Here is a 25,928-nt window from a genome sequence, read left to right on the forward strand (position 1 = left end):
GTAATAGACCTCCCAAACGCAGACAAAATCAAAACCAAGCCACCACCTTCCGTCCACAGGGCAATAAACAACAGTTTTGAAGTTTTGGTCGAGGGTCTGCACGACCACCCCTTGATTCCACCACTTACTTTCCCATTTGGCCACCACCTCCAGTATTTCCAACATGCCTGGCAGCGGATCACACAGGACCGCTGGGTCCTCGAAATAGTTCAGACCAGTTACTCCATTCCTTTTATTTCCTACCCATCCCCCTTCCCCGTCCCTCTTCAGGGACCCCTCCCACGAGCAGTTACTTCGCACAGAAGTGGCTCACCTTCTGCAATTAGGCGCAGTGGAGCCTGTGCCTCTGCAACACCAGGGGACAGGTTTCTACTCCCATTACTTTCTAACACAGAAAAAGACCGGGGGATGGAGGCCTATATTAGACCTACGCCGACTGAACAAATTCGTGAGGACACAAAGATTCAAGATGGTCACACTGGGCACAATAATACCCGCATTGGATCATGGGGACTGGTTCACAGCCCTCGACCTACAAGACGCTTACTTCCACATATCAGTTCATCCAGCTCACAGACGCTTCCTACGATTCACAATCGGTCACGATCACTTACAATACCGAGTTCTTCCTTTCGGACTCTCCACGGCTCCAAGAGTTTTTTCCAAGACCTTAGCCGTCGTTGTGGCTCACCTCCGCAAACACGGAGTCACACTTTTCCCCTATCTAGACGATTGCCTCATCAAGGGCGACTCCTGTGGCGACACACTTCAAGCCACACGTCTCACCATCTCCCTCTTTCACAGCCTAGGTCTCCAAATAAACACCCAAAAATCCACCCTGATACCCACGCAACAGATAGAGTTCATTGGAACTCATCTCGACTCAACCCAGAGCAGGGCCTCGTTCCCATACAACAGATTCCTCACTATCACACAGCTCATACGCACACTCTCTACTCGTCCCAGGACACAAGCAAGAATCTGCCTACAGCTTCTTGGTCACATGGCAGCTACCACCTTCGTGGTTCAACATGCCAGGCTACATATGAGATGCCTCCAGGGCTGGCTCAACTCCAATTTCAAACCCAGCAGACATCCTTTAGGGATGCTGTTAACTCCTCCTCCCAATGTTATAACTTCCCTACAATGGTGGACAAGTCCAGAAAACCTCTGTACAGGGGTTCCCTTCCAGCAACGATCCCCAACGCTCATGCTCACCACGGATGCTTCCCTGATAGGTTGGGGAGCGCATCTAGGAGAACACAAAGCACAAGGTCGATGGTCTCCATCAGAGACGCATCTACATATAAATCTCCTAGAACTCAGAGCAGTGAGGAAAGCATGCCTTCACTTTCTTCCCCTTATAAAGAACAGATATCTGCGAGTTTTAACAGACAACATAGCATGTATGTATTACATAAACAGACGGGGGGTGCCAGATCACATTCCCTCTGCATGGAAGCCATTCGACTCTGGAATTGGTGCATACAACATCGAATACAGATCATCGCCTCCTATCTACCAGGCTGCCACAACACTACTGCCGATGCACTCAGCAGGCACTTCTCCACAGAACACGAGTGGGAACTGCACCCCACAGTACTCCAACAGCTTTTCTCCCACTGGGGCACTCCATCAATAGATCTCTTTGCCACGACCCGAAATCGAAAATGCCCCCATTTTTGCTCCAGGGCGGGACTCGGGACTGCATCCCTAGGGGATGCATTCCTCATTTCATGGAACAGTTACCTCCTGTACGCCTTCCCGCCTATCCCTCTACTACACAGGGTTATTCGGAAGATCGCGGACGACAAGGCCCAGGTCATCCTTATTGCCCCGGCTTGGCCAAGACAGACGTGGTACCCTTACCTTCTCCGTATGTCCTCCCGTCACCCATGGGCTCTCCCCAACAGGCCAGACCTCCTTTACCAGGACAACGGGCGGGTCCTTCATCCCTAACTCCAGAAGCTCCACCTCACGGCCTGGTTCCTTCATGGTTCCAAACCCATGAACTAGCCTGTTCCGAACAAGTCCTACACGTCCTCCTGCACAGTAGGAGAGACTCCACCATAAAACCTACCTTCAGAAGTGGAAGCGCTTCGCTCTTTGGTGCTCACATAAACATTTAGCACCCAACAATGTGACTCTTCCTAACATTCTAGATTACCTCCTCGAACTGAAACAGGACGGACTTTCGCTTAGCTCCATCAAAGTGCACCTGGCGGCGCTTACCACCTTCCACAAACTTTTGGATGGGTACTCACTCTTTACACACCCCACCATTAAACGCTTTCTCTCTGGCCTGCAAAATCTCTACCCTGAAATTCACGCAACAGTGGCTACGTGGAATCTTAACCTCGTTCTTCATGCTCTCATGAAACCTCCATTTGAGCCCTTGGCTACCTCCTCTGATCTCCATATGTCCATGAAGGTGGCTTTCCTAGTTGCCATAACGTCAGCAAGGAGAGTTGGAGAAATAAGTGCCTTGATGGCCCACCCTCCATACACAATCTTCTCCAAAGATAAAGTCACTTTGAGACCACATCCTCAATTTCTTCCTAAGGTGGTATCGACCTTCCACCTCAACCAACCTATATATTTACCAACTTTCTACCCCAAACCTCACAAAACGCCACAGGATGCAACCCTGCATACTCTCGACGTCAGGCGAGCAATTGCCTTTTATTTAGACAGGACTAAACCATTCCGCAAGTCTCCACGACTCTTTGTTTCAATTGCCGAAAGATCCAAAGGCACGGCTATATCTAAACAACGTCTATCCAAGTGGATCTCTGACTGCATCAGATCCTGTTACCGTGCGAAGAATCTTCAACCGCCCGAAGGCATAAGAACTCATTCCACTAGAGCCATGTCGGCATCCGTTGCCTTCCTACACAATGTTCCCATTCCCGATATCTGCAAAGCAGCTACATGGTCATCTGAACACACATTCCCAAAACACTATGCTTTAACGCAAGACACCACGGCAGACACAATAGTAGGTCATACAGTACTATCTTCAGCACTTCCTGCCGTATCTCCAAAGTCCCACCAACCATAGTGGGTACTGCTATACATTCACCTAGAGTGGAGCACCCACAGGGACAGCACTCGAAGAAGAAGAAGAAGAGAAAGTTACTCACTTTGCAGTAACTGAGGTTCTTCGAGATGTGTGTCCCTGTGGGTGCTCCACTCCCCGCCCTCCTCCCCTCTACTTTGGAGTACTGAGATGACTCTCCACGGTAGAGAAGGAACTGAGGAGGGTGTGGGGCGCACGCACCCTGGAAGATTCCAACTGGACGGGAGATACCATCTGGGTGCGTGCGCCCCAACCAGGCACTGCTACCGAAAATCTCCGATCGACAGCGCCGGGACGCACAGTCACCTAGAGTGGAGCACCCACAGGGACACACATCTCGAAGAACCTCAGTTACTGCAAGGTGAGTAACTTTCTCTTTATGTAGAGGCAGTATATTTTCTGTTTTATCTATCCCTTTCTTAATGATTCCCAACATTCTGTTTGCTTTTTTGACTTCTGTTGCACATTGAGTGGATGTTTTCAGAGAACTATCCACAATGACTCCCAAGCTCTTTCTTGAGTGGTAACCATTAATTTACACCCCATCATTTTATATGTGTAGTTGGGATTACGTTTTTCAATGTTGATTACTTTTTATTTATCAACATTGAATTTCATCTGCCATTTTGTTGCCCAGACACCCAGTTTTCAGAGATTCTTCTGTAGCTCTTCACAGTCTGGCTGGACCTTACCTATCTTGAGTAGTTTTATATCATCTGCAAATTTTGCCCCTTTTGTTTACCCCTTTTTCCAGATCATTTATGAATGTTATAATGGACTGGTCCCAGTATAGACCTCTGGGGGATACCATTATTCACCTCTCCATTCTGAAAACTGACCATTTATTCCTACCCTTTGTTTTACTATTTTTTAACTGGTTACCAATCCATCAGAGGACCTTCCCTCTTATCCCATGACAGCTTGCAAATAACATCAGCTCATAGGATAGGGGAAATTCAGGGCCTTATGGCTGATCTACCTTATACAGTGTTCCATAAAATTAAGGTGACTCTTTGGAAGGAACTTGGGGTGCAGCCTAAAATTGTTTCCAGTTTTCACTTAACTGGAAGATGAATCAACGGATTTTTCTTTCCCGAGACTTGCTTTGGGGGGGAGCTAAATTTTACACTGTGGATGTAGTTTGGGCTCTTTCATGTGATCTGGATAGCACAAGACTCTTCAGGAGCTCTCCCAGAGTGTAGCCTTTGCAGACAGTATTAAGGGTCAAGCTTTTTCCACTCACAGGTTGTCTACGTAAGTATCCAGCTGTTTTAGAATGTGGTAGCTAAGTTAAATCCACGCAGGCAGGTTAAAGCCTATTCCATCCGGGATCAGGCAACCTCCTTAAGAAGCATTCCTATTTCAGAAATTTGCAAGATGGCTACAGGGGCTCAGTCCACACTTTTATCTAGCACTGTTCCTTAGTTGACGCTTCAAGATCAGATGTCCTTTTTCGTAAAGCAGTGCTACAATTTTTGTTTAAATAGGACTCTCAGACCCACCTCATAATTCTGAGGTAACAGCTTCCTAGTCACCAGAAGAGGAATCCATGTTGAAAATCACTTGGAAGTAACGTTTGATGGTCTTCAGTAACTGGCTCTTCAAGATGTGTTGTCCAGATGGATTCCACAACTCACCCTACTTACCTGCTTCTACAGAATGTTATAGCTACAATATGCTGTACTACTGGCAATGGAACTGAGGAATTGTTGGACCTGCTCCGTTTTTATGCTCGGGGGGGCATGCAGACATCCAAGATGCAGGCACAGTCCCAACAGACACTGATAGCTAAAAACAATTTGTCATATGCTTGGGGTGCATGTGCACCAGAAATGGAATTCACGTGAACACAGTTACTGAAGACGACTGTTCATTCTTTGACTAATTGTTTCCATGCGTGCTCCAGTTCAGGGTGTGCATTTCCCCATGCGCTTTTGTGGGAGATTTTGTCAGCAGCATCCATGGGTCTGCTCCTTCACCCTACGCATTCTTGTACTCTGAAGGAAGGAAATATAGGGAAGAGTGGACCCACTGCCACTCCCGATTCCTGCTCAACTGCTTGTGGCTCAAGATGGAGCGTTGGGTGTCTACTTAGCTATGTGGGTAACTTGCTAATTTTTTTTTACTCTTTACTTTAGAATTTTCTTTCTCGTTTTAGCACAATTTGTGCTGGGGGAGGGGTCCCCTTCTCTCTCTTTTTCCCACAATTTGGGCCTATCATTCAACATAACTTGTTAGGAAACTTATTCAGCATAGCCTTCCATCTGTAGCCTTTCCTAACCAATTATGCCCAAGACTCCAGATTTCAAGCACTGTCAGACCTGCTCACAGATGTTTCTCCTGCAGCAACAGACATTCTAGCTGCCTCTGTCTTGGAGAGACTCACGCCCCTTCCAAATGTAAGATCTGCACTGCATTCAAAAGCAGATTTAAACTGAGGAGGCTAGAGTAAAACTCCTTTATAAAACCTTCTTTGAGACCTGCAGGATCTGTGGTGCGTCCCCACCCCCTTCCCCTGGTACATCAGCTTCAGCTGCTCAGAGCACCACAGTGACCATGGGGGCCCTTCAGAGTCTTCCAGACCACCAAAAAAAGACCCTATTCTCCAGAACTAAAAAACAAAAGGAGGGGGAAGTCACCTTTTCAAACTCCATCAAAAGATACCTCACACTCTGGTATGAGTACTGTATCTTCTGTCCTCCTCTGGTACAAAGACCCCAGCACAGGTTCAAAAGAGCTCTCTGAGTACCAAGAAGCCAGCCAGCCAGCAGCAAACAGGAGCATCATTGGTACTGGACTCAGTGCCTCTGAAGCACAAGAACTCCTTTAACACCTAGGTGCCCAAATCTTCAGTACAGTCTCTGGTACCTCCCAATGTGCTGACTCCCGAGGAATGCTATCCAGATCCATGGTACCATCTAGGTTCCTCTCCCATGAAGATGTTTGGTTCTCAGAGTCTGAATCCCTTCTCAGGTTATTGGTCCCTCATTGGCTCCCAGTACCAACACAACCACTGGTACCAAAACCTTGCCCTTCTGATGGTTTGTGCACCAATTGTTAGGTATCGCTTCAGGGTTCCTCCAACTTCCAGTTCTACCTTTCCTCTTTTGGGGTATGTCCTGAGGAAGATGCTCCCAACAGGAGATACACTTGGCAACACTGGCAGGAATGATCTTGGAGTACTACCCCCTTTTCCTTACATCTAACCACAGTGGACTTATTGGAAACCATGGGCCTCCTAAGGTGAGCAGTTTTAAAGGATACTCTCATGTAAGAGAGCACATTGGGGAACAGCAACCACCACCACCAGGTCTTATCCCACAGAGGGATTCTCCAGAGGAGTAGAAGCCATTTGCAGAAGTGGCCAACACCTCCTTCCCACAGATCTTCCTCGTCACTAGACACAAGTATCTCCCCTTCCCGCTGCCTTCCAGTGCAGATGATTTCAGGGCCTTCCAGGAATTTATTAAAAGGATTGCAGAGGTCTTACAAATCTTGCTAGAAGAGATACAGGAACTTCAGCATTTCTTTCAGGACATTCTCCAAGGCAAAATCACCTTGCCCATCAACAACACTGATGTCACCAGCCCATGTGGTGTGATAAACTCCAGCTACCATACCACCCACTTGTAAGAGGACTGATGAAAAGATACTATATTCACCCCCAAGGGCTCAAAGTACTTTCTCCCACTGAACCCCCAATTATTTGGTTGTTGATGCTGTTAACAAAAGGAACAGACAACACCACTGTCTAGATCAATGCAGTCTGACAAGGAGCTGAGAGGGCTAGACCCTTTTAGCTGAAAGAGTTACCCCTCTGCCACTTTGCAATTCAGAGTAGCCAGCTACCAAGCCCTGATGGCAAAATATGATTTCCCAAAATATTCTAAGTTCTTGCATTTTATTGAACTTCTGCCATAGGACTAGGAGTAGTAGTTTCAAACCCCCATCACAGATGATTGCCAAGGCCTCACTCAATGCTGCCAACGCAGCTATGCACTATATGGCTACTGCTATAGTCATGTGTTGAGTTTTTGGTTCCAATCCTCCAGCCTACTTCAAAAAGTACAAAATACTGGAGAACCTTCCCTTCTGGGTCTTAAGCTGTTTACTAACATTGCAGACTGGTCCCTCCATTCACAAAAAGACTTCTGGGCATCATTGCAGTCCCTCAGCATCTACACACCTGCAGCAAAAAGAAAATTCAGTATGCTGGAAACGCAGCTCCATAGGCTTGCCCAGTCCACTGTAGCCCATGAGACTTGTGGAACCTCTCAGAAAGAAGCCCAGATTCTCTAAGAAAGGGCTATCCTTCAGTTCTTCAAGTGCTTGCTCATATCGATTCCAATTAGGTGTGCACGCGCCGCGTGCACATTCATTGGAAGATTTTTACCCTAGCAACACTCGCTGGGTCGCCCCCTGGAGTGGCGCCGTCATGGCGCCAGATATATACCCCTGCTGACCCAGCGGCCCTTCAGTTCCTTCTTACCGCCCATGATGGTCGTTGGAACTGTGGAGCGCAGCTTTGCTGATCTCCACGTCCCTAGCTTCTCGTAGTTCTTTGCTGTTTGTTGTGTGTGTATAGTTCGAGTTCTTGTAGTTATAGTTAGTATTAGTTGTTGTATTTATAGTTAGTGTATATTGTTTAAGGGGGGATTGGGGATTAGCCCCTTTCCTCCACCCCGGTACGGGCCCATGCCCAAGGCACCGGGATTCAAACCGTGCTCGGTGTGCCAAAAGCCGATGCCAATAGGGGATCCCCATGACTCCTGCCTCAAGTGCCTAGGGGAATCCCACCTTACCGATAAGTGCCGAATCTGTAAGTCGTTTAAACCAAGGACGAAGAAGGAGCGGGACTTTCGATTGAAACAGCTCCTCGTGGAGTCGACCCTTAGTCCTGCAGCGTCGGTACCAAGCGCCCAACGGACTGCTTCTGTAAGGAGCGCCCCTTTGGCCCTGGACCGCTCCGGTACCGAGAAGGAGCCCCGGCACCGACATCTGCTCGGCACCGTTCCCTGTCCCCGAGACCCAGGAAGCAACATAGCGCTCCACCTGCTTCAGCTCCACAGAGAGAGCGTTCTTCGAAGACGGTTCGTCCGGCACCATCATCTGCCATGGCACTGTTGACTGTGGCACTGCCGATTGCGGCTCCATCGAGCGCGGCACCGTCGATTCCGGTCCCACAAGGGCCGTTGAGTCCAGTGCCTGACAGCTCCCCGGCTCATGCTGTGGTTGAGCTTGCCCTCCCTTCTACACCAGAGACCTTCTCCATGGCAAGGGAGCTCATCGCCATGACGGAGTTGACACGGCCTCAACCCCCGGCACCACTGGTGCGGGTCATACAATCCACCGGGAAACCGACCCTAGTAAGGCCACCTTCCGTTGGTCCAACAGAGAGACGTCATTCAAGATCAGTCTCACAGACGCTCTCGATCACGCCGTTCCCGCTCCCGGTGCCGCTCGCAGTCCCGGCACCACTCTCCATCGCGGTACTGGTTGCACTCGCGGCACCGTTCGATATCTCGTTCGCCGGCCAGATACTCCCGGTACCGATCCGACTCACGGCACCGCTCTTGGCACTGTGTATCTCGCAATCGCTCCAGACGAAGGGACTCGATATCCCGGTCGACCTCCCGGCACCGCTATGGTAGAAGGTCCCGGTCTTGCTCGTGGTACCATTATAGCTCCCGGAACCACTCCCTGGTACCGCCCCGGGATCGAGCATCCAGAACAGTGGTGCCCTCCCAGGGTCTATCGGCACCGCCGTGGCCATCGAGACACACATCGGTGTCATTGCAGGCTGGTAGCGCATCCTATCCTCGGGAGCATGACTGACATCCCCAGCCACATATTTCCAGAGAGCCAGAGCCACAAGCAAGGGCCTCATCACTGGTCCTTCTGGACACCGTGGGCATACCACCAAGCCCAAGGTGCTCCATCAGTGGCTCCACGGTCGGTCCCGTCAGAACACCGGTTACCAGAGGCGACAGTAAGCTGCCCTCCCCCTATGGGCACGGATGAGGCTCCGATACCATCTGCAGACACCCAGGTTCCACCTGATGCAGATGATGCTTCTCAAGTGCAGGAGCCCCCACAGGACCCCCTGGTCCCGGGCCTCTCCTCCTCCTCCTCCTTGCCTGACGAGGCGGTGGTGGGAACATCTCCTCAGGCCCTCCACCAACTGATCTCAGGGCCCATCAAGACTTTTTGAGACAAGTGGCTCAGAATATGAACTTACAGGTGGAGGAGGTCCCTGAAATAGAGGACCCTGTCGTGGACATCTTATCGGCTGATGCACCTACTAGAGTGGCTCTTCCGTTTATCCGCACCATACAGGCTAATGCGGACACCATTTGGCAATCCCCAGCCTCGATTCCACCTACAGCAAGGGGAGTAGAGAGAAAATATATGGTCCCTTCAAAGGGGTATGAATATCTCTACATTCACCCATCTCCTTGCTCTTTAGTGGTGCACTCAGTGAACGAAAGGGAGCGTCATGGCCAGCAAGCCCCGGCTCCTAAGTCAAAGGAGGCTAGGCACATGGACCTCCTAGGCTGCAAAATATACTCGGCCGGGGGCCTCCAACTTAGGGTGGCAAACCAACAAGCCCTCCTAAGTAGATATAACTTTTAACACGTGGGTGTCCTTGGAGAAGTTTACGGAGCGTCTTCCCCAGGAGTCCCGTCAAGAATTTATGGCTCTACTTGAGGAGGGTAAAAAGATAGCAAGAACCCCCCTCCAAGCCTCTCTGGATGCAGCGGACTCTGCAGCCAGAACTCTGGCATCAGGAGTGACGATGAGCCGTATCTCCTGGCTCCAGGTATCAGGCCTTCCCCTTGAATTAAAACAAACTATTCAGGATTTGCCCTTAGAAGGCCAGGGCCTGTTCTCAGATAAGACTGACCCCAGACTGCAAAGTCTGAAGGACAATCGCGTTATAATGCGCTCGCTGGGTATGCACATGCCAGTGACCCAATGCAGGACCTTCCGGCCCCAGCCACACCGCCCTTATGCCCCGCCTAGGCCGCGTCAGGACTTTAGCAGAAGGCGTGGTAGAGGGAATCGTCAGAGGCAGTCTGGCCCTCAAAGAGGTCAAAATCAGGCACCCCCTAAACCACCAGCGGGGCCCAAGCAGAACTTTTGATGGGACACCCGAGGGCGGCCCACCAGTTGCTCTACCGGATCCTTCCCCTCCCTTTTTCAACCGCCTCTCCCAATTTCTCCCTGCCTGGTCCCAGCTAACTTCAGATCGTTGGGTCCTGCGCACGGTGGAAGTGGGATACCACCTCCAGTTTGTTTCAACTCCGCCTTCCCACCCTCCCTCCCCTTCCCTCTTCAGGGACCCCTCTCACGGGCAATTCCTCTTACAAGAGGTCCAGTCGCTCCTAGCCATGGGAGCCATAGAGGAGGTGCCAAAAGACATGAGGGGCAAGGGGTTTTATTCCCGCAACTTCCTAATCCCCGAGGCAAAGGGAGGTCTATGACCGATCTTAGACCTGCGAGAACTCAAAAAATTCATGATAAAGCTGAAGTTCCACATGGTAACCCTGGGGACCATTATCCCATCCCTGGATCTGGGAGACTGCTATGCCACCCTCGATATGAAGGACGCGTATTTCCACATTGCAATTTACCCACCATACAGACGGTACCTCCGTTTTGTGGTCAACCATCAACACTTTCAGTTCACTGTACTCCCGTTTGGCCTTTCTACTGCTCCGCGTGTGTTCACAAAATGCATGGCTGTAGTCGCTGCCTCCCTCCAGTGTCATCAGGTACACGTCTACCCGTATCTCAACGATTGGCTCATTCGAGGGACTTTCCCAGTTACAGGTGTCGCAGCACCTGCGCATCATCAAAGACCTCTTCAGGAGCCTAGGCCTGATGATCAACGCAGAAGTCTACTCTGACACCCACGCAGAGAATAGACTTCATCGGAGCGGTTCTGGACTCCAATCTGGCCAGAGCCTGCCTCCCGCAGTCGCGTTTTCAAGCAATGGCTTCAATTATTCGAGGTCTTCAAACCTTCCCGACAACATCGGTGCGCAACTGCCTCAGCCTAGTAGATCACATGGCCTCCTGCACCTTCGTGACCAAGCACGCGAGGCTACGCCTCCGTCCCTTTCAAACCTGGCTTGCTTCAATATACCAACCACGCAGAGACAGCCTGGACTCGGTGCTCACTATTCCCCAAAAGGTTCTGGGCTCCCTAACCTGGTGGCTAACCACTCTAGTCTGTGCAGGGATGCCATTCCACCCACCACAACCATCGATGGCCCTAACCACGGATGCGTCATCTCTGGGTTGGGGTGCCCACCTCGAGGGCCTTCGCACTCAGGGCCTCTGGTCGCCTCAAGAGCTGGCCTTACACATCAATGTGTGGGAGCTGAGAGCGGTCCGTCTAGCATGCCAAGTGTTTCGAGACCATCTCCAAGGCCGTTGTGTATCAGTATTCACGGACAACAGAACGGCCATGTTTTACATAAACAAGCAGGGCGGCGCATGCTCCTTCCTCCTTTGTCAAGAAGCCTTCCACCTCTGGGACTTTTGCATAGCCCACTCGATCGATTTGGTAGCGTCTTTTCTCCCAGGAGTCCAGAACACTCTGGCGGATTGCCTCAGCAGATCCTTCCTGTCTCACGAGTGGTCGATTCGTCCGGAGGTCATCCATTCTGTTTTCTGGAAGTGGGGGTTTCCCCACGTAGACCTCTTTGCCTCCCGAGAGAACAGGAAATGAGCAGAACACCTGGCCTTCCAGGGACGCTCCCCGGGCTCCCTCTCAGACGCATTCCGGATCCCGTGGAAGAGGCACCTACTCTGTGCCTTCCCACCGTTTCCTCTCGTCCACAGAGTCCTAGTCAAGCTCCGCAGAGACAGTGCCTACCTGATCCTGATTGCTCCAGCATGGCCGAGGCAGCACTGGTACACCATGTTGTTCGACCTCTCAGTGGCAGACCCGATTCCCCTGCCACTCTGGCCGAATCTCATAACACAGGACTTCGGCAGGCTTAACCATCCGGACTTGCAGTCTCTTCATCTCACAGCATGGTTGCTGCGTGGTTGAGCCAGTCTGAGTTGCGTTGCTCTGCCTCAGTCCAACAGGTGCTCTTGGGCAGTAGGAAGCCTTCCACTAGGATGACCTATCTGGCCAAGTGGAAGCGTTTCTCCTGCTGGTGCGCTCAGCGTAACTCAGTCCCCAGGCAGGTGTCTGTTCCTACTGTCCTGGACTACCTCTGGTACCTGAAAGAACCGGGCCTAGCGGTCTCTTCCATAAAGGTGCATCTGGCAGCCATCTCTGCCTTCCACCCAGGGGAAAATGGCCGAACAATCTTCTCACCCCATAGTTTCAAGGTTCCTCAAGGGGTTGGAACGTTTGTACCCGCAAGTCAGATGCCCGACCCCTACCTGGGATCTCAACCTGGTGCTAGCCAAGCTTATAGGTGCTCCTTTCGAACCACTGGCCACCTGCTCGCTGCTGTACCTTTCCTGGAAGACAGCCTTCCTCGTCGCTATTACTTCGGCAAGACGAGTATCTGAACTTCGGGCCTTGACAGCGGACCCCCTGTATACAGTATTCCATAAGGACAAGGTACAGCTGCGACCACACCCCTCCTTCCTCCCTAAGGTGGTGTCCGCCTTTCATGTCAATCAAGACATCTTCCTACCAGTCTTTTTCCTGAAGCCGCACCCATCGCGTCGGGAACAACAGCTGCACACCCTAGACGTTTGCAGGGCTCTTGCCTTTTATATCGAGAGAAGAAAGCCCTTCCGAAGGTCACCTCAGCTCTTTGTAGCTGTGGCAGACCGGATGAAAGGCCTACCGGTCTCATCCCAACGAATTTCATCTTGGGTAACATCCTGCATCCGTACATGCTATGACTTGGCTCACATTCGCCCATTCTACTCGGGCTCAAGCTTCATCTGCCGCCTTCCTGGCCCATGTTCCCATCGAGGAAATATGTTGGGCAGCTACCTGGTCATCGATTCACACCTTTGCTTCACATTACGCATTGGTTCAACAGTCCAGAGATGATGCAGCATTTGGCTCAGCAGTTTTGCATTCTGCAACATCTCACTCTGACCCCACCGCCTAGGTAAGGCTTGGGAATCACCTAATTGGAATCGATATGAGCAAGCATTCGAAGAAGAAAAGACGGTTACTCACCTTTGTAACTGTTGTTCTTCGAGATGTGTTGCTCATATCCATTCCAAACCCGCCCTCCTTCCCCTCTGTCGGAGTAGCCGGCAAGAAGGAACTGAAGGGCCGTTGGGTCGGCAGGGGTATATATCCGGTGCCATAATGGCGCCACTCCAGGGGACGACCCAGCCAACCCACCGAGTTTTGCTAGCGTAAAAATCTTCCAACGAACGTGCACGTGGTGCGCGCGCACCTAATTGGAATGGATATGAGCAACACATCTCGAAGAACAACAGTTACAAAGGTGAGTAATTGTCTTTTACATAAGTCAGTGACTTTCTAAGAACAGTTGTTTTGACCAGTTGGTCAAGAGTCATGACCTGTCTCCCATTCCAATCATATGCTATACCAATCCCCCCTCAACACCCCATGGTGCTCCTTTCCCATTGCCTGCCTGAGAACTTATCACCTCTGACAGATGGATCCTGGAGGTGTTTTCAGTGGGCTGTTCCATTCAGTTCAACTCCCTCTTCCCCATCCTCCCTTTCCATCCCACTTCAGGTATGCTTTTTATGGGGCTGTCCTAACAGACAATACAATCCCTTCTGATTATGGAGGCGATCAAACCTGTTCCACTGGACTTTATCAGAAAAGGAGTACTACTTAGTCCCCAAGAAGAATGGATGTTGGAGACAGGACATTGAAAATCTTCATCCTCTCTCAGTGTTTCAGAATGGTAACTCTCAGTAATTCCCTCTGGATCTGGGAGATTGATTTGTCTCCCTTGATCTTCAGGATGCTTATTTTCCTATATGTACCCCTCACACAGGTGTTTCCTTTGTTTTAAGATTGGTAGGGACCACTCCCAATACTGTTTCCTACCTTTTGGCCTTTCCACCACCTTAAGGGCCTTTATTCAAGTTCTCTTAGCTATTGTAGCCCATTGCCATATTTGTCTTTTCCTGCCTGGATGACTGACTTTCTGAAGGATCCCTTGTTTCTGAAGGTACAATCAGCAACCGGCAAGGCCCTATCACTGTTCCACTCTTTTTGGGTCTCTGCCTCGATGGAGAAGAGTCTGCGCTGAAACACACAAAACAAATAGACTTCATAGGGGCCACTTTGGACTCCAGAGCATACTTTCCCACAGGCAGGTTTGTTACAAAGTCCAGGCTTGTTTTTACAATGTAACGGAGCCTGCACACCACAGCAAAAGGCTTGCCTTCAACTCCTGGGCCACATAGCAGCCTGTACCCTATTGTAATACTGTTGGCAAGACTACACTCCCATTGTCTTCAAGACTGGTTAAGAGCAGTTTACACATGGAGTAAACAGTTTATCCAACTAGCTATCAATACTCCAGATGTTCTCAACTTCTCTCAACAGGTGTGGGGGCAAAAAGTCTGTGTGGAAGTTACATTCCACTTTCAAGACTTTACAGCTTGGGGCAAGTGGAATCCCACAGGAGGCCACTCTAGTCACATTTTTTAATTGGGGAGTCCATTATGCTTGCCATTGCTTGATACTCCATATCAGGAGCCACTTAGTGCTGAATAACAATGTATTACGTAAATCATTGAGGAACAAGATCCTGATCTTTGTGCACAGAATCCACAAAATAATGGAACTGGTGTATATCTGAGCACATAGAGATCAGTGGTTCATCTGCCGGGGCTATAGAACACTGTAGCAGACTCTCTGAGCAAGGTTTTCTGCCATGACTATGCATGAGTGGGAGTTCAATGATGCAGTATTCTGGAAGATTTCTTACCTGAGGTCTTCCAGAGATTTTTTGATGCCATAAACATGAAGTCCTGACTACCTTGCTTGAGAAGAGGACATGGTCACAGCTTGCTGGAAGAGGAGGCCAAGAGATAACAAAAGCATGTACTCCTATATATTTTTTTTTCTCCTGACATCATTACTTCCTCAAAGTCCTGAACAGGTCGAAACAGGAGTGATCAAGGACCATCTTCATAATGCTGTTATGGCCAAAGCAGATATGGTTCTAACTGCTCTTCCAACTGTCCCTGCAACCACCTCTCTGCCTTCCTTTGACAGCAGATCTCACCCAGGTGTCAGGATACACTGTCCATCCCAACTTCTTGTCACTTCATTTCAGGGCACCATTGCTAATAGCTCTCTGGACCTCTAGTATAGACCAGAACTGCTCTCCATACAGCAATGTGCAATAGTAGAAAATGCAACTGTTTTTCCTTGTAATGGAAGAGTCGAAATGTGTCCAGATCTGGTGTAGTCTCTGACCTTTCCTCCTCTCAAGTCTTCCCTTTCCAACATTCTTGATTACCTGCTAAACATGAAAACCACGGGGTTCTCATTGAGCTCAGTTAAGGTTTACCTGGCTGTCATTGCAGCCTTCTTTCCCTCCTTCCCTTCCTCCCTCTCCCCACCTTCCCAATTGAAGAGTTTTCATTCTTCACTCACCTGACCATTGCAAGGTTCGTTAAAGCCTGTTTAACCTTTTTCCTACCTCAAGGAACCTACTCCTCTATGGACCTCAACTTAGTTTTCAATGCACTGAGGGGAAAAAAACCATTTGAACCTATGTTCCCTCCTTCATTTATCTTTCATGATCTTTCCTATAGCCATCACCTTGGCTAGGAGAGCTGTGGGCCCTTATGGCTGACCTAGTGTACATGGTATTCATCATGACATGGTGACATTACATTCCTATCATTTCCTATCTAAGATGATATTCAGAATTCCATATTAATCAGGACACTCATCTATCAGTGTCTTGTCCCAGCCCTCACTCTTCAAGAGAAGAAGCTAGTCTCCATATACTAGACATAAGAAGAGCTCCAACTTTTTACTTTGACAGGACTAAGCCCTTCAGGGCCTCTCCTAGACTTTTCCTCACTATCACAGAATGAATGAAAGAGGATCCAATCTCCTCCCACAGGCTGTTTAAGTGGGTGTTGGGATGCTTATTAACCTGTTACAATGCCTCAGAGGTACATCATTGTCCTAGTGATTGCTTATTCCACCAGAGCCCAGTCTACCTCTGTAGCCTTACTGAAGAAGGTGTTCATCTCAGATATTTGCAAAGCTGCAACTTGGTCATCAATGCATATGTTTTTCCAGAACTATGCTGTTTTGCATGCTTCCAGAGCCGGCCTAACTTTTGGTGACTCTGTTCTATGTTCCATACTGAATCCACCTCCTGAGCAGCCTCCTCTATAATTGATGTACTACTCGAGAATCTCCTGCAGTGGAGCACCACAGGGATAACTGATCAAGGGACAGGTTTAATTAGGTTGTAATTACAGTAAGTGGACTTCTCAGGTGGAGCACCCACAGTGACAAACTACTATCTGCCCTCCTTGCCCTCTGCTTCAGTCATTCTTTTGGACTTCCTAGTTGAGAAGGAATTGGAGCTGCAGTGGGCCTGCTTTTCCCTATATACCCTTACACTGGAGCATGAGGACATGTAGTACACAGGTGTGGACCCTCAGGCACTGCTGATTACATCTTCAATCAAGCATGCATGGGCACATGCACATCCTGAAATGGAGCCTCCATAGGGACAAAACATTTTGAACGCTAGTTACTGTACAAAGTAAGTAACCACCTTCTCTAGCCTTTTCAGGCGAGTTTATTTCTGCTTGTGTCATCTGAGTGGTGTAAAGTGGATTTAGCAGACAGGATAATTGGGCCCTTCTGAACTTTTTTTATTGCCTATTTTAGAAAGTGCTTATATGTAACATACACATGCATACACATAACAAATACATATATTCTCTTGCTCAGTATGCTGTCTCATCAGGTTCTTAATCTAGTTGAGTGTTTCTCAAACTTTAGCAACCCAAGGACCCCCACTTTGATGTAAAATTTTTCGGGGACCTCCAAGCCCCCTGCTCAGCCCCCATTCCAGCCCTTCCACCAAAGCCTACCCCCACCCTACTTCTTCCTGGCTCCGCTCCACCCACGCCCCTACTCTTCCCTGCCTCTTTCTGCCGCTCCCCCGAGCACGCCCCATGCCAGTGCCTCCTGCATGTTGGGAACAGCTGTTCAGTGGCATGCACTAGTCACTGGGAGGGTGGAGGAAGAGTTAATCAGCAGGGCCTGCGCACCTATTGGAGTACCCTCGAGGACCCCCATTTGAGAAATGCTAATCTAGTCGAACTTTGCCATTTGTGTACTTTTACTAAGCCAATTTGAGACTGTAAATTTAAAACTGTATATAGTTAAAAAAAATTTCTAACCATTACAAGTAACATTACCACAACTGAAGGGCTATAGACAATGTTTTATTACCATTCAGGTTAACGTTGGATGTTTGGCAGCTGTCAGTTTCATTGCTTCCCTTGAATAGTCAATCAATTTTGTGTGCCTTTTACGTAGTCAGTACATTTTTTTTATGCCTTTCACACAGCAACAAGGCTGCGGGGGAGAAATCCTCTTTAAAATGTAAAGATTGGAAAGCCACAAAAGAAGCGGGGAGACTTAAACAGATGAATTATTTGAAACTACATTTGACTCTTTTTTTTTTTTAAACTACCCATATTTGAAGTTAAGCTTGTCTGCAAGAGGTTTAGTGCCCTAATGTAAAACACTATTGCTCAAGTGCAAGCATTTAACTTGGCTATACATGAGGTTTTTTCCTAATTTTGCACTTTTACAGAGGCGCTTCCATTGCTGGTGAGAGTTATTCAGTCACCAGATGCCAAAACCAAAGAGAACGTCAATGCAACAGAGAACTGTATTTCAGCTGTAGGGAAGATCATGAAGTTCAAACCTGATTGTGTAAATGTTGAGGAAGTCCTGCCACACTGGTTATCATGGCTTCCACTACATGAAGACAAAGAAGAAGCTGTTCATACTTTCAGTTACCTGTGTGACCTAATTGAGAGGTAAGGTGAAAATGTACCTTGATATAATGCATAAAATAAGCATACTTGTAGCCTGCTTATTTTTCTTGTACACATTCTCTAATAATGGGACTTATACTCATTTTTATTTCTCTAGCAGATGTATACACATTATCTTGAACATGAAAATTAACGTCATTCTTTCATATTCCATTAGTAAGGCTACGATTTTGTCATGGATATTTTTAGTAAAAGTCACGGACAGGTCACAGGCAATAAAGAAAAATTAATGGAAGCCAGTGACCTGTCCCTGACTCTTACTAAAAAATATCCATGATAAATGGGAAGGGGCTGGGCAGCTGCAGGATCTTTCAGGTGTTCCTGGAGCAGCTATGTAAGAAGTAAACAGTGAAACAATGCAAATAGTCCAGTTTGAGTACAGTGATGTTGTCTCCCTTATTGCAGTTCTGAAGTAGTGGCAATCAGTGAAGTCTTACAGTGAATTTTAATACTACCTAAATAGGTTCTCTCTCCTTCCAGTGTTCTCAGTATAGATATCCAGTCTTGGAAGTGCTTATAAACTGTATGAAAGCCCAGAATCTTCTGGAAAGTTTTGACCATTGAGTGATATGTAGACTTCTTTTCAAAGATCGCTAGGCAGCCCACAATCCGTGCATTCAGCTGTTGACTGCTTTATTCTGTCACAAAACGGGGAAAACACAGAGATCTTCAACCTCACGCTGATTAGTGTAAGGTTTGCAATCAAGAAATCGTTTATCATCTATCACTGATAAATCTCCCAACTTCTGATATAGCTAAAAACTTGCTACCTGAATTCTCCACCTTAATCAAAACAAAATGGAATCCTACAAAAAGTGGAAACACGGACAAATTGCTGAATAGCATAAGCATGTAGGGACAAAGAAAGGATAAGCATACAATCAATGTATTACATCTTGAAGGCAATAAGAGATCCTTTAAATATATTAGGAGCAAGAGAAGAATGAAGGAAAGTGTAGGTTCTCTGCATAGCAGGGAAGGAGAGCTAATAACTGATGACATCAGGAAGCTGACATGTTTAATGCTGTTTTGCTTCATTCTTCATTAAAAAGGTTAATAGTGACCAGATAATCAACACAATTAATATTAACAACAAGATGGAAGGAACACAAGCCAAAATATGGAAAAAAGGGGTTAAAGAATATTTAAGAACATAAGAATGGCCATAGTGGGTCAAACTAATGGCCTTCTAGCTTGATATCCTGTCTTCCAACAGTGGCCAGTGCCAGATGCTTGAGAGGGAATGAACAGAACAGAGCAATTATTGCAAGGTCCATCCTCTGTTGTCTAGTCTCAGCTTATGGCAGTTGGTGGTTTAGGAACACCTGGAGCATGGGGTTGTCCCTGACCATCTTGGCTAGTAGGCATTGATGGACTTATCCTCCATGAACTTACCTAATTCTTTTTTTAACCCGGTTACACATTTGGCCTTCACAACCTCTTCTGGCAATGAGTTCAACTAGTTGACTGTGTGTTGTATGAAGTTCTTCCTTATATTTGTTTTAAATCTGCTGCCTATTAATTTCATTGGGTGACCCTTGATTCTTGTGTTATGTGAAGGGGTATAGAATTCTTCCCTATTCACTTTCTCCCCACCATTCATGATTATATAGACCTCTATCATATCCCCCCTTAGTCATCTCTTTTCCAAACTGAACTGTTCCAGTCTTCCATCTCTCCTCAGATGGAAGGTGTTCCATACCCCTAATCATTTTTCTTGGCCTTCTCTGTACTTTTTGTGATTCTAATATATTATTTTTGAGATGGGACAACTGGAACTGCATGCAGTATTCAAGTTGTGAACATACCATGGATTTATATAGCAGCTTTGTTTCCTGTGTTATAGTCTGTCCCTTTCCTAAGAGTTCCTAAAATGGTTAGCTTTTTTGACTGCCACTGCACATTGAATGGATGTTTTTAGAGAACTATTCACTGTGACTCCAAGATCTAACTTGAGTGTTAATATACTCGTTCATTAGCCCGTTCGTTTATAAGCTCTTCCTCTCGTGCCCCGCGCCGCCCCCCCCCCCCCAACATGGTTAGGTAAAAATAGCAAAAACTCTGACTTTCATAAGCCAACCCTATATTTCAGGGGTTGGCAAACTTTGACTCCTGGCCCATTAGGGTAAGCCGCTAGTGGTCCTAGACGTTTTGTTTACCTTGATCATTCACAGGCATGGAGCCCCTCAGTTACCAGTGTCTGTGGCTTGCCATTCCCAGCCAATGGGAGCTGCAGGAAGGCAGCTCCTGTTGGCTGGGAATGGTGAACCATGGCCACAGTGAGCCGAGGGGCTCCATGCCTGCAGACGCTCCAAGTAAATAAAACGACAGTGTATTAGATATTCAATTCAATGATTCCATAGAGTTTTTTTAAAATCATCAAATTTTGATGTAGACCCGGTTATAAACCGACCCCCACTCTTTGATGCGTCACCTTTTTACCAAAAATATTCAGCTTGTGAACGAGTATATACGGTAATTTAGACTCCATTTTGAATGTATAGTCAGGATTGTTTTCCAATGTGTATTACTTTGAATTTATCAACATTGAATTTCATCTGCAATTTTGTTGCTCCATTCACCCAGTTTTAGGCAATCCCTTGGTAGCTTTTTGCAGTCAATTTTGGATTTAATTATCTTGAGGAATTTTGTCATTTTCAAATTTTGCCACCTCACTGTTCACTCCATTTTCCAGATCACTTATGAATATGTTGAACAGTACTGGTCCCAGTACAGATTCTTGAGGCCCCTGCTTATTTGCCTTATTTCCATTATTTCCTCTTTCCTGCCCTTTTGTTTCTTATGTTTTAACTAATTACTGATCCATGAGAGAACCTTACCTCTTATCTCATGACTGCTTACTTTACTTAAGAGCCTTTAGTGTGGGACCTAGTCAAAGGCTTTCAGAAAGTCCAAGTACACTATGTGTACTGAATCACCTTTGTCCACATGCTTGTTGACATTCTGAGAATTCTAATAGATTGAGGCATGACTTCCTTTTACAAAAGCCATGTTGGCTCTTCCCCAACATGTGTTCATCTATGTGCCTGATAATTCTTTCCTTTACTATAGCTTCGGCCAGTTTGCCTGATACTGAAGTCAGGCTTACCAGCCTGTAATTGCCAGGATCATCTCTGGAGTCTTTTATAAAAATTGGTTACATGATCTGTCCTCCAGTCATCTGGTACATAGGGTGACCTTAAGTGATAGGTTACATACCATAGTCAGTAGTTCTGCAATTTCATATTTGATTTCCTTGAGAACTCTTGGGTGAATACCATCTGGTTCTGATGACTTATTACTATTTAACTTACCAATTTGTTCCAAAATCACCGCTATTGAGACCTCAGTCTGGGACAGTTCCTCAAATTTGTCACTTAAAAAGAATGGCTCAGGTGTGGGAATCTCCTTTACATTCCTCTGCAGTGAAGTTATGCAAAGAATTAATTTAGCATCTCTGCAATGGCAGAGATAAGTTAGGTAAATTCAGTATAATCAAGTTGGCAGGGGCTGATGAAATTCATTTAGGGTACTTAAGGAACTAGCTGCAGCAATCTCAGAACTGTTAGCAGTTATCTTTGAGAACTCATGGAGGGTGGGTGAGGTCCCAGAGGACAGTTTAGGTCCCAGAGAATTGGAGAAGGGCAAACATATAGTACCTATCATTAAAAAGGGGAACAAAGAGGATCCACAGAATTATAGAACAGTCAGTCTAACTTAATACCTAGAAAGATACTGAAACAAATATTCAACAATCAGTTTGTAAGCATTTAGGGGATAATAGGATTATAAGGAATAGCCAAATTATCAAGAACAAGTCATACCAAATCCACTTAATTCTTTTACGGGGTTAATGGCCTAGAAACTGTTTCTCAACGACTGGTCCATTGACCAGTGCTAGTCCCTGAGGTCTCCCTGGCACAGTTTAGGAAGGCAGTAAGCCAGTCTCTGATATCAAAAAGGTGGAGAAACACTGGCCTAGAGGGTAGGGAAGCAGTAGACATGATATACAGTATCTTGATTTTAGTAGACGTTTTGGAGCATGAGCTTTCGTGGGTGAATACCCACTTCGTGTTACCCACGAAAGCTCATGCTCCAAAACGTCTGTTAATCTATAAGGTGCCACAAGACTCTTTGCTGCTTTTACAGATCCAGACTAACACAGCTACCCTTCTGATACTTGATTTTTAGTAAGGCTTTCAATACAGTTCAATGTGACATTCTCAAAAGGAAACTAGGGAAGTGCACTCTAGATGAATTTACTAAATAACTGATTGAAAGATTGCATTCAGAGTATTATCAGTGGTTTGGTATCACACTGCTGGGGGGGGGGGGGAGGAGCATATCTAGCGGGGTCCTGCAGGGGTCAGTCCTGGGTCCAGTATTAGTCAATATTTTCATTAATGACTTGAAGGGGAGGTTATATTTATAAAATTTTCCGATGACACCAAGCTGGGAAGGATTGCAAGCACTTTGGAGGACAGGATTAGAATTCAAAAGAACATTGATAAATTGAAGAATTGGTCTGAAATCAACAAGATGAAATTCAATAAAGACAAGGGCAAAGTACTACACTTAAGGAAAAATCAAATGCACAACTACAAAATGGGGAATTAACTGGCAAGGTGGTAGTACTGCTGAAAAGATTCGGTTATAGTGGATCACAAATTTAATACAAGTCAACAGTGTGATTCAGTTGTGAAAAAGGCTGATATTCTGGGGTCTATTAAGAGGTGTGTTTGTAAGTAAGACGGTGGAGGTAATTGTCCTACTTGACTCAGCGCTGGTGAGGCCTCAGCTGGAGTAGTGTGTTGAGTTCTGGGTGTCACACTTTAGGAAAGATGTGGACAATTTGAGAGAGTCCAGAGGAGAGCAACAAAATAAGTTTAGAAAACCAGACCTATAAGGAAAAGTTTAAAAAGAAAAGGGCTGGGCATGTTTTAGTATTGAGAAAAGACTGAGGATAACCCTGAGAACAGTCTTTAAATATGCCAAGGGCTGTTATAAAGACGATGGTGATCAATTGTTTTCCATATCCACTGAAGGTAGGACAAGAGGTTATGGGTTTAATCTGCAGCAATGGAAATTTAGGTTGGAGATTAGGAAAAACTTTCTAACTGTAAAGGGTAGTTAAGCACTGGAAAAGGCTTCCGAGGGTGGTTGTGGTATCCCCATCATTGGAGGTTTATAAGAACATGTTGGACAAACCTGCCAGGGATGGCCTAGGCTTATTTGGTCCTGCCTAAGTGTAGGGGGCTTGTTTTTCCTCAGCGCAGGGGGCTGGACTCAAGGTCCCTTCCAGCCCTATGATTAGATCTTTCATTTTTGGCTTACAATCATAGAGCAGATCATGAGTTCTCATCACAGAGTATCTACAAGCGTCAAATCTCATGATGCTTAGTATAAACCAAAGTTTGAAAGTGAAATGGTACTGGTGGCATTGGTAGATATCCTGATGATGGATAATTGTGTGCCCACGCTGATACTGTTAGACCTGTCAGCGGCCTTCAATACTATTTGGGGCTGTCTTATTCTCCCTGACTTTTACATAACTTCCTTTAATCTTCTCAACTCCTTTGATTGACTAGCACTAACCCTTTTCATATTTCAAAGTCCTTGTATTGTGGCATTCCTCACTCTAGGTCAGGGGTCTCAAATTCAAATGACCATGAGGGCCACATGAGGACTAGTACATTAGCCTGAGGGCCGCATTACTGACACCTCCCCCTGTTGCCCTCAGCACCACCCTTCCATGAGGCCCTGCCTCTTCCCACCCCTTCCCCAAAATCCCCACCCCAACTCCACCCCCTCCTTGCCCCCAGGGAGTGCAGGAGGGTTGCAGCAGGGGGCTTAGGGCAGGGAGTTGGGGTGCAGGGTGCAGCAGGGGCTGCAGGGTGCGGCAGGCGGTTCGGGGGGCAGGCTTTGGCCCGGCGTGTACCCAGGGGCAGGTAGGCTCCCTGCCTGCCTGCCCTGCCCCCACGCCGCTCCGGGAAGCGGACAGAACCTGGGGAAGGAGGGCGCAGGGGTGTGTGTGTTGATGTTGCTTCAGGCACTGGCCTCAGCAGCTTCCATTGACCACGGTTCCCCATTCCCGGCCAATGGAAGCTGCTGAGGCCGGTGCCTGAAGCAACATCAACACACACACCCCTGCGCCCTCCTTCCCCAGGTTCCGTCCGCTTCCCGGAGCGGCGCGGGGGCAGGGCAGGCAGGCAGGGAGCCTGCCCTTCCCTGGTGTGCATGGGGCTGAAGCCGCTCTAGGTAAATGGGGGGGGGGGCCGTGAGGAGCTTGTGGGCTGCAGAAAATTACCTTGTGGGCTGCGTGTTTGAGACCCCTGCTCTAGGTCAAGGGAGGCTAGTTGGCTCTCCTTTTGGAGCCAGTCAGTACCACTTTACATCAGCTCTGGGAGGGAGGGAGTAAATCAGTTTAAAATATACAAAGCCTTCCCTACCATAGTGCTCCAGTCCCTGCTGTATGGATTTTCCCAACATAACAGTATTAAACTTCCAACACACAGTGGGCTGGCGTGCTTTAGATAGGCTTCAGCAAAGCAAATAACTTTTCTGATAAAGTGTAGCCCAACTTTATAAATAAGGAATGGTCAAATTAGCCAGATCTTAAAATTACAAAAATAGAATTTCCTTCTAGAACAGGATGCATTTAATGATGATGAATAAGTTCAGGTATGAATGTGCAGTTCTAAAAATCAGGAATGTCTTGAAAAGCAATTAACTTACAGACACACAATCTACATTTATCTTTTTAATTAGAATGCTAACACTGGCATATTTGTAACATGTATACTTTTTTGATCTCCATCAGTAACAACCCAATTGTCCTTGGTCACAACAACTCTAATCTTCCCAGAATATTCAGTATAATTGCGGATGGTGAAATTCACGAAGCAATTAAACATGAAGATCCATGTACTAAACGGTTGGCTAATGTTGTTCGTCAAGTGCAGGTGAATGCAAATTTGTTTTGTTATAAAGGGAATCATTCTAGTTTGCTCTGTGAGATGCAGGAATTGTAAAACTAGTATTCAGAACCTATTCTCTGTAATAAACATGATGCTGCAACCGGTGTTCATCCAAGAAGAAATATTCTAAGTGGATTCCTAATATATTAGATTATGCAAATTCAGTGCAACAATCCAGATTAATCTTGATAACACTATGTAAGGTACTTGAACTAAAGGGTGTATCTCTTTTTATGATCCATATAAATTTTGAAGCATTCATAAAAAATTTAAACACTTGGAACAATTGCATGGTTTACCTTTTACATCACTCCCTTTACCGTATTTTTTATTTTACCGTCTCGGATTTGCACTACACGTCTTAATTTCTAAATGTCATATTTTGCATGAAATCCAAAAGTTATTAAAATGACCCAGAAGTTGGGCAGCTACAGGACATGGGTACGTAGGCTCATTCAAGAAGAACCTTGCGAATTCCATGTTGGAGACTGAGTTGAGCTGAGCTGTCTGCTACCTCTACTATACAATGTCATTCACTGCATTGTGGGTTTCAATGGAAACTGCTTGTGTAAGGGCATTTAAAAAAAAAAAAAAAGCAAAACCTACAAATTAAGTAGTGCTATAAGATGGGGGCAATAGAAGGAGGGCAGTACTGAAGTGTATTTATTTTAGGTTTTTTAGATAATAGAAGCACCTCCTTCAAACTCTGGTTGACTTTTACAAAATATAAAATTCAAAATAAAATCACATTAAATTACTTAAGTCTCTGCCATCACCCCCAGCCACAAATCTTAATTATCCTATGCCAATAGCCTTGTCCAGCCCATCCTCAGATGGCAAAG

At 46.8% G+C, this 25,928-nt stretch overlaps 1 protein-coding gene across 3 annotated transcripts in view; it reads left to right on the plus strand.

Annotated features, from left to right (window-relative positions):
- Positions 1-25,928, plus strand: part of IPO5 (importin 5) — a 97,559-nt gene that overhangs the window by 68,918 nt on the left and 2,713 nt on the right. For all 3 annotated transcript variants that reach the window (XM_039542980.1, XM_039542961.1, XM_039542971.1), the window contains exons 24-25: positions 17,863-18,091; positions 24,930-25,071. In XM_039542980.1, coding sequence (XP_039398914.1) covers positions 17,863-18,091; positions 24,930-25,071 — 371 coding nt within the window. The remainder of the gene's footprint in view (positions 1-17,862; positions 18,092-24,929; positions 25,072-25,928) is intronic.

Source organism: Mauremys reevesii, linkage group 1 (genome assembly GCF_016161935.1).
Source record: "Mauremys reevesii isolate NIE-2019 linkage group 1, ASM1616193v1, whole genome shotgun sequence".
NCBI lineage: Eukaryota > Metazoa > Chordata > Testudines > Geoemydidae > Mauremys > Mauremys reevesii.